This window comes from Aplidium turbinatum, chromosome 2 (assembly GCF_918807975.1).
Source record: "Aplidium turbinatum chromosome 2, kaAplTurb1.1, whole genome shotgun sequence".
Lineage (NCBI taxonomy): Eukaryota > Metazoa > Chordata > Ascidiacea > Aplousobranchia > Polyclinidae > Aplidium > Aplidium turbinatum.
In genome coordinates, this window is record NC_137473.1 from 47,775,540 (window position 1) to 47,785,900 (window position 10,361).

The 10,361-nt window shown below is 37.5% G+C and overlaps 1 protein-coding gene across 1 annotated transcript; it reads left to right on the forward strand.

Moving 5' to 3' along the window:
* Positions 1–7,442: 7,442 nt before the first annotated feature.
* On the forward strand, positions 7,443–10,115 carry LOC145764881 (centrosomal protein of 19 kDa-like). The gene has a single exon (XM_082576572.1). It carries the CDS (start codon positions 7,456–7,458, stop codon positions 7,936–7,938), a length of 483 nt encoding a protein of 160 aa, XP_082432698.1. The 5' UTR covers positions 7,443–7,455; the 3' UTR covers positions 7,939–10,115.
* The last annotated feature ends 246 nt before the right edge of the window (positions 10,116–10,361 follow it).

Consider the following 10,361-nt stretch of genomic DNA (forward strand, 5'->3'; position numbering starts at 1 on the left):
TGCTGGCCAACTTTGTGTGCACGATGTACTGCCCCAAGGGTGTCCACATAAACAACTCCAGAACTGAGATGGCACCTGTTTTGCAAGAACTTGGTAGAGAATCAAACTTGCCTCCAACAATTGGTGCATTAGAGGAGCACGTTGAACGCGTGCGAGGTCAGAGTCGTGTCTGGTGCCAAGCCACTGTCATGTGGCAACAGCTCCTTGATCCACTTCGGCATGGCTACCATCAGCATGAAAGTGGGATTTCACCTATCACCACAAAGATTCTACCTGCACCACAAGCCACTATTCAGCTAGACCGATGCCAATGCAAAACCAACTGGTCAACCCAGAGATGTTCGTGTCGAAGGAACAACTTGACTTACACCGACTTGTGCCTGTGTGGGACAGACTGCGAAAATGACGTTGACTGCAATGCTGGAAATAAGACTCAGGACAGCTGTTGGAAAATTGAATTGTTTTTTGTTTGTCCAAAATATGACAGTGGCGTGCAGGCTTGCTTCTAATAAATTCCTTAGTCAACATAACTTAGCATTAGCAGTTTGAATGAAGTTTCTATCTCAACTAGTAAGTAGTAATGTAACGAAATATAATTTCGGCGGCCATTTTGAAAACCAATATGGCGGATAATTGCAAAGTGATTAACGCTAGGTATCTAGGTATGCTTCTAATGGATTTCTTGACCATTAAAACATAGAATTAGCATGTTTGATAAAGTTTCTAAGTTTATTAGGAGCCAAGATATATCAAAATATATATTTTGCGGCGGCCATTTTGAAAAATCAAAATGGCGGCCATGCGTACATCTCTGCAAATGTAATCAACGTTTTTCAGATTCCTCATGATCTAAGCTTTCCGAAAATGTATAGGTTTGCTAATCTCCAAAAATTTTGAACAAAACTCTTTTTTTTGACATAGTGAACCTGACTATTACTGCAGCAGTGTGAAACTACCTAGTGTCACCACTGTAGCATAAAGTCTACCGCTGGTCCGCTGCATTATCATGACTTGAATAATATTAAATAAACATTGGTTGCATTGTAGCCTACTCGTGAGCCAGCCGCTCGACAATGTCAAGCTTGCTGGTCGTGAGCCCTTTGACGTTCAGCTGGAAGATTCGGAAAGACCCCAGCCGAATCGTTCTTTCTCCGGTCTTTGTCCCAGCTGGGACGACCGTAGGCTATGCTCTGAAAAGGGCTGTTTTCGCTGTGAAACGTCGTGATATAGTAACTTATTTTTCTCTGACTTTTTGATGGGCTTCGTTTCGCCACTCACAGGAGGGACCACGTGAAGGTGCTCATCATCCCATCCCATTAAATAAACATTGTAGGCCGTAGGCCTACCTACGCCTATCACGCATTTCCATAAGGCATTTGTTTTGGCAATAGCCTAACCCAGTGCTCTTCAACCGGGTAGGCTATAGCCTACTGCCTATACCCAAGTGTATACCCAGAGATGGGCAAGATCACCAGTATTGGTGATCTTGAAGATCAAGATCACCAAGAATAGGTGATCTTAAAAATCAAGATCAAGATCACCAAGCTGTGTGATCTTGAAGATCAAGATCAAGATCGTGATCTTGAAGATCAAGATCACTTTCAAGATCACTTCTTGTGTACTTGAAAAAAATGAAGTTTTTGATCAATGATATTGCAAAAAATAATTACTATAAGCAACCTGGGTAACGGTATATAGTTGGTATTGCTAACTTTTACTTTTAACTACTCGATCGCTGGCCTAAGAATTGTAATAAGTTAGTGACTGTTGCTATTAAGCCTTTCAATTGTTGACGTAGTTTGCGTAGAATCGCAACGTCACACCCAAGGCCGAGGTTAACTACAGCAGTAGGCCTAAAGAAAAAGTCGCAAAATTTGCAATTAGTTTTATACTTTTAATTTATAATAAATAAATAAAAATAAACTTTGAACTGCATCATTTTTTACCAAATTTTTGTCTGATTTATGTGGGAGTTTTTATACGTGTTACTAAGTAGTTTTAACTTTCACTGTATTATGTTAAAGTTTATTGCACCATTTATCCATCTGACAACGTTGATACTGTTGTCTGCTATCAAAAAAGTTCAGAGGTTTGTGGTCAGACAAACCGCTCCATACTCAGAACCTAAACAAGTCTTATTCTGGTTGAGTTGCTGCAATAAACCACTTTAGTCTACATGACTAAAATCGGCTAGACCCTAAATTTTTTAACACCGCCATTCTAGACTTTTGAAACATCTAAAACTGGGTCAAAGAAAGCAAATATTTCTTTAAAATTTACACATGGAAATTGTGAACAAAGTTAAATCATATTTATCATACGTCAACATAAAGTAGTACACGGAAGTTGACTTCTTTATTATGACCAACACATAAAAATTTTTGAATTTTGAAATGGCAACGCTGACCAGATCAGATGGAGACTTTATATTGTCTTTTGTTGGACACATATCACATTAACAGTGGCTTAAAGTGCCTCTGACAGGTAAATAAATTCGCTAAATTTACCTAAGATACCAAAAAGATGACACTAACAAACTTCCCTGACCAGCAAATTGTAAAAAATATCAACATTCAACAGGCTACTAAGTTACACGCTTGCAAACTTTCGTTGACATCGGCGAATCTGGCACTCATTCAATTGCGAAAATAAAAACGGCAACACCGCTGTGACGTCACAGTAAGCGGGAAGGATACATTCTTTCTCTGTGATGACTTGGTAAAGTATGGTGCGGCTACTGCAAAACGTGAATGTGTGGGGCTCTGTTGGTCTAAAAAAGCATGTGCAAATTAAGAATTACCGAAATGAAAAAGTGAACTTATTATTACTATCAGGTTTCGATCAAATAGGTTGAGTTTACTTTTATCAAACAGCATCTCAATTCAATTGAAATTGCAGTTTCATAAGGCTACAATTTTCACACTTTTTTATTTGTCCTAATCTGGCTATAGCCATTTGCAGTGTAACAACAGTATCTCACAAACAGTACCTTTAATTTATGGTTGAGGCAATGCCTACAAATTGCTGTTTATGTGACATTGTCAGTGACAAACACCGTGTGCTTTCTTTTCCCACAAAACAAGGTAGGCCTACTGAGAAGAAAATGGTCAAAGTTGGGATGGGCCATACAAAACTAGTCGTAGGCTATATGTTCACTTCACTGAAGATGATTTTGTTAGCCTAATACCACTCAAGTAAAAATGCCTGCAGGCATGTGTTGGAGTGTATACTACAAGGTGATTCTCTCGGAAGCAACAATCGGATTGTGATGCCGTCATGCATTGTTTGGCGAATCAGAAACAATTTTCATGATCCAGATGGCCGTTACACAGGATTTCAATGGCCAACTGAAGGCACATTATGAGAGAGAGAGAGAACTTTTATTTATTTTTGAATAGTGATGATGAATTAAATATGAATGATGATTCGTACGATTTCTTCATTTTTCACTTCAAGTATATTTTGTATATTTTAGGTTTTGTAGGAACGTATCCAGTACAGTTTTATTAAACTGCAAAATACAATAAATCTTCTAAAAAAGCAACTGCTTGTACCAACTCCGACCAAACTGTGATCCACCAATTACATCTAGGAAGCGTTTGTTTCATCCGTTGCTAACGACGTCCACTTATGATGACGTAATACCACCAAAGTCGTCCCAGAGCAGTGAAATATGGAGTTTCACCTGTGGTGGCGCTGCGGAGCAGTCGTTTGATTAAATTACGCCCTAACCAGTCGAGCTACGAGGTCAAGATTAAAAAGTTCGCTAAGTGTAATTCTGCGCTAGGAAATGCTTTAAAAAGTTACTATACTTGGATCCAACCTGTCAGGGGCACTTTAATGTTAGTAGTTGCCACTAACTACTTTGTACAGTACGAGTTCTAAAAAAATGCCTCTATCTAGTAAGTAAACTTCAATTTTAAAGCGATCTTGATCTTATTGTTCTTCAAGATCAAGATCACACAAAAAAAAGTGATCTTAGATCAAGATCAAGATCACGCCCACCTCTGTGTATACCAGATCAAAATTAGGGTATACAGCTGGAGAAGGGTATGCGAAGGGTATAGGCCTACAGTTTAGATTTGTGATAGTGGAAGTCACAACAGAAACAGCAATTGGCATATTTGTAAACTTTTAACCGGACCTACTGGTATGCTGTTATTAGGCTACTCGTCAACCTGCTTTGTGCTTTTGAAACAGATACGCTCATTTTGGATGCGTGTGCCGTTTTTAATGAAGAACCAACTGAGGATGAGGAATTATTGGAACTCTGATTTAAATCAAAAATGCTCATTCCGAGAAGCAGAGATGTACGTATATGCCGCAAATTCTACGCCGCATACTTGCGGCGTAGACTTTTTGTTTGCGCTAACGCTTGCGGCCACATTTTTTTGGATAGTTTGCGCTTGAGGCTACGCCGTAAAGTTTTCGCGTTTTTTTAGCGCATAGCGTCAACGCATACTTTTTAATGTATTTTTTTTCTACAACACGCCAATACCTTCCAGCGCTGCAGTTGAAAGAATGTTTTCAATGGGCAAAGACATAGCTTATTGGAATCAAAACACAGCAAAATGTCAGATGAACACTTTCAGATGCTTGTGTTTCATCGTGGAAATTCGAAATAAAACTTGTTTGTTTCGAGTGGTTTATACCATGTGAATGTTTGGCACCTAGCAAACAAAATTAGTTTACGCTAGTGTATGCGCTGATGCTGACGCCGCCAACTTTTTTTACAAGTTACGTTGACGCATACGGCGTATGTTTTTTCGAACGTTTGCATTTACGCTGACGCGTCAAAATTTTTTGTATGCGCGTACATCACTGCCGAGAGGTAGGCACTTTAACAAGCAGATTTCTAATAAACCACGAACCATTCAAAAGCTACGCTGTTCATGACGTTATCAAGGTTGCGTTTGGGAACAATAAAGGAAAAACGCAAATTCTAGCTAAATTAAATCATAGCTTTGCCATCGGTTGACTTGGCGCGTTGGCTTAGGGCAGTGGTAGTCATTACATTGACGTGGGTTTGACTCCCACCTCTGCTATAGCTCTTTTTTCTTCTGTAATTACCAAATAAAGTTCAAAGTAATAATTAATTCTCTGGCTAAATGCTGGTTGCTGGAATGGTCACAATTGGACAGATAACGTAGCATCTCGTTGGTTCGTGGTTGGATTGGACAGAAGTCCATGGATTGGATATCTGCATGTTAAAGTGCCTTCCCTGCCGAGAAGTGGATTACACAGAATGTTTAGGTCTCTTCTTGAATTTCCCGAATACAAAAATCTCACGCAAAAAGCCATTGATGTCTTGGTGCAAGTCAAACAAACGAAACTCGATACTTGGCATCGATTCTTTAATGCGGGGAGGAATAGAGAAAGAGCTATAACACCACGTTATGTCCAACTTGCCGAAACAATGCAACAACAAGCTATAGCCATTAAATCAACTTCAATTTTGACGTTTTTTGCACTTTCGCATGCATAGTTTCTTGTGCCCAGTTCAAGACTACTATAATCACTTTAACAAACAATTAATTAATTATTAGTTTTTTTTTACTTTCTGTGCACAATTAGACATTGCTGTTTGTGAGGTATACGAAGTTATTAAAAATTGAAAAAAGGTGTACCACAGACAAAAAGGTTGATGAGCACTGGCCTAACCTACACATTTGTACACTCGTGGACATGTCACATACGCTCAGTGGCGTACGCAGGATTTTCTGAAGGGGAGGCCATTGACAGTAACGTAGCCAGGAATTTTAAAAGGGGGGGTTTTGACGACAGGCAGGCGAAGCCCGACGGCGTCTTCGCGTAAGATGACACCCAGCGGCGGGGGGTCTGGGGGGCCTCTCCCAGAAAATTTTGAAAAATTACTTTGAATTTGGTGCATTCTGAGAGCATTTTCAACAAAAATGTGCGTATAAATATTCCTGTAAAATGGTGCTGTCAGGTGGCATAGCAAAAGGATAAGATCATGTTTTTTTCGGCATTTTTCGGAAATAAAGCTAAGTCTCTGTTTTCTTGTTGCTAATTCCTGGCTGAGATGTTTGAATGTTTGGTATTGGCAAAACTCGCTCTTTTAATGCAGTTTTGTTTAAAATTAGGCAAGTTTTTTTTAAACTGAAAGCATCATTCTCAAGCATAAAGAGACTGAAAGCATAATTCTCAATATCGTGACGTCACACGCGTACCAAAGGGGGGTTGTAACCCCCAAACCGCCCCTGGCTACGCCACTGGCTATTGATATCCCAGTATGGTTTTATAGTTTAGACTTTATCCATTTCTTTCTCACTAGGCCTATAATAGGCTTACAGAACACTATGCTACATTGGCATACCTGGGGTGAGGTATAGGTGGATTGGGCTATGTATTTCGTATTGGCTTAGTCTATAGAACAACATTGTTAATTGCTTTAACACTGCAACCCAAAACATATTAAATGCTTTAATCTACGTCGTTAACTACTAAAAATTTTTAAGGGGGGCATGGCCCAATGCCCCCCTCTGCGTAAGCTAGTGCATACGCTGCACCTGGGTATGTGACATATGGCGGTAGACCTTTTAAACTGTAATTGCACCAATTTTTTTCATAATACTATGACCCTCCAATTGTCCACCTTTTTTTGAGCGAGCAGTCTCTTACTTTTACCATTCATGAACTTAAACTTTTCCTATCTATAACCGTGTTAAATGTTTAGTCATCAACGGACGAGAGTTTAGTGACATGAATTAGTGGTGCAATACTAATGATCCCAGCCTTATGGGCGAAAAAAAAAGTTTATCATTGTCAATTCTTGCTACACTCGACTGCCGAGACCCGAGAAGCACTTGTCTAATTTTAAAAGGTTTGGTGGTTGGTGGCAAACGTGAAAGCTACGCTCGCCGTCAAGCCTTTCAAAATTAAACAACTCATCCGTATGGTTAGCAAAAGCAAAAGGTAATGTTTACTGTCCTATAGTAAGTACTCTGCCTTGTGATAACGATTGGTAAATTACTCCTATGTTATTTTTATATCGAAAAACAAAATCCAATGACATTGACTTTGACATGATCGCCCAACAATTTTATTGATTCTTGAAATGACATTTGGCATTTTTTGAAATTTGGATCTGGCAATCTTGTTCAGATATTATTCATTTTTTTATCTGGACGATTTATTTCAACTCGATCCGATCTCATCTTATCACTACTCGCGATCTCGATCTCGCATCGGACCAATTCGGAGGACAAGACATATTGTTCAGGCGACAAATTAGCTGTCACCCGTCAAAACTTATCATTTAGTTTGTTATTTTAGATGTTTTAACTTTTCATACTTTTACATTTGGTCAGCCTGGCTTGGGAGTTGACTTGTTTTGTTGTTATTGCTTGCCAGTTGCTATAGTAGGTAGCCTACACACTACACAGTATATGGTTAACACTTTTGTTTTTTAAAGTTGAGGTGTAGGTTACGAAAATGTATGCTGTTAAAAAATGTGGAATAAAATTAAAACCACCCTCTTTGTTGGTCACCTACATTGAATTGAGTAGCAACAAATTAAGATGCCGACAAATGCCATTAAGGAATTTTAAAGAATCTTCAAATGTTTCTATATTTGCATCAGACCTCAAAAAGAACCAGCGACATCGTTCTCTACTGAACAATATATCACAATTACAAATTGAAAAACTATTGTTGATCATTCAAGGGTATTTGAAAGGTTACACACTTGATGAGGCCATTAAAATAGCTGAATCTGTGTTAACTGTAGATCCTAATCAAGACTTGTGCAAAGAAGGTGAAGAAGAAATTGAAAAAGCAAAAAGAATTATGGACGAAACCTTCAATGAAAATCGAGTGAAATCAGATAATCCTAACTTTGAGTATGATGTTGAGGTTGAATTTGACCAGCCTGTTGAATCGTCCGGATGGGATTCAGAAGAGCCGGAAGAATTTTAGACAAGTCAAATTTTGTACTAAGTTTTTATTGCTTTGAAGATATCAGTTAAACTGTTGCAGAACATATGTTTTCCATATGAAGTTGTTTTAACAGTGAGTACTACAGTATTACCGAAATGTGGTGGACCAAACTTTTAATCCATTTTCAATATTTGGCGTGATGTTTATTTGTGCTATTTACGTGTTGTAATTGCTAAATGTTGTATTTTTATACAACATACATCAACTTTTTGTTTTGATGTTAAATATCAAATGCATTTATAATATAGGCCTATATAAAAGAATGTCTAATTTAACACTTTAGCTGCCAGCGTTTTGAAAAAGTGAGAATAGTTCTCCTCTTTCTCTGGTTGCCATGGTAATGAAAAAATGGGTTGCCAAACTATTGAAACGCACTTTGAAATTTTGGAGCAAATCGGTGTTGCAAATGATCGTCGAAATGACCATTGCATTTAAAAGCGCGCCAGTCAGCAAAACAGTTTTTTTTTTGCATTGAATCAACCTGTTCAGACGTGAAATCAATGTAAAGAAAAACGATAGGCCGAGTGATTCAACGTATTCAAACATTGAATCAATGTAAATACGAACTGTTAGGCTAATTCGGTTCTTTGAACAAATCGAATGGCTTTTGTAAATATTTCTCAGTTGCAACTTATACCTGGTCAGCAAAAGTTCCTTTTTTACACGATTTCAACGTCTGGCGACGATGAAACGATGTAAAAATGACAATTTTTGCTGGCCGGTAGCTAGGCTACTGTACCGTACCGAAGTTTAACTTAACCAACTAGGCGATTGCAAACATATTTCCTTTCGATGAAACCTATAGGCTACCACGTTTGGTTTGCCTTTACATTACATTCAAAAGTTTTGTTGACATCATACCATAGTCATAGCATATATTCATAAGAAAATGCTTGCTTGGATTTTTTTAGCGACTAGGGTTAGATAGCCTACAGGACTTCTAGCTAGTACCAGTAAGCAGTCTAGTCTAGTGACTCTAAATGAATAGGTAAATTAGTCTAAACCTTAAAAAATAATAGAATATTTCAATTACCTTGCTGCATAAAAAGTAAGCTTTTTTACATGACCTATGTGCATTGATCAATATACTAGTAGCCTGGCATCATGATCCCAGTCTAAGAATTTCTAGACCTCGAAGTCATTGCTGTATTTCGAGTTTTGTTCACACAGATTGGTGTTTTGACTTTTATTTAATTTTAAGAATTTGGCGGGGAAATAGGTTAAAAATCGTTTTTTTTTGGTTTAAAATTAAAGCAACCTGTCAGGCCCCCAGACTGGCAACACATTAGGATTTTTGGGGCATTGTGACGTCATGTGACGTTAAATTACATCACAATTGCACGAGCTAACTCGTTTCCAGCGGCAGAACTGTTAAGAGATATTTTATACAATACCTGTTTGACAACGATTTTGCTGTTCTAGCTTCTGAAATCTCACTAATATATGTTTAAAGGTCAACCTAAACGTTTTGCTATCTACAATACACATCTCTGTGCTGATGATCGCTATCTGGTAACTCCATTGGTTTTGCGCCCAGCTTTGTGCACAAAGAAACCACAAGATCATGCAATGCTGGTTTGATGCTCACATTGCTCAGGGTGTGCATTTACACAAGTCATCTCAGGCACTGCTTTCCATTCAGCGGCACATACTTCATGGGATAACTCTTAATTTTAAATATATCAACGAGCGAAAACTTTAGTCAGTGTTCGGCCTGTTTCGATGGTTCAAAGCTTCTACAAGTATACAAAACTTATGCAACAAGGATAAAACTTTCAAAGAAACTTTCTCGGTACTATCAAGATAAAGATTCCTACAATCATTTAATCAATCAAAACATATATAGCACTGCAGTGGCAATGTATGCATTTATAAGATGAAACACACCATGATTGTTAAACATAAAATGTTTTATACAATTAACTTACAGTGCAATTTTTAAAACTGGCATAAAATTAAACTTTATAAACAGCTTTATTGTGATTGTTTGATTAAAAACATATGATATATATATATATTTTGAGTTATTTTTTTGTACCAATAATTGCTTACCGGTACTGTAGTCATTTATGTGTTTAAAATATCTTTTTGTTTTGATGTGTTTTACATGTAGTTATTTTATATGTTTAAAATTGTTGTAATGTAGCCTATTTTGTGGACCTTTCTGCGTAAATGACAGATTTTTTGTTATGTTTGAATTGCATTTATTTTTAGCTGTGCAATGTGGAAATTAGTTTAGAAAATGCAGGAACTTAATTTTTTGAAGAATAATAGCTTCCCATGTTAAGTAAATTTGTTGAATGTTATTCTCTTTGAGGACGAATTTTTGGATTGTTAATGTTAATCACCTTTCAATCTTTCATGGCATCTAAAACTGAGGTAACACGTTAAAATGATATTTT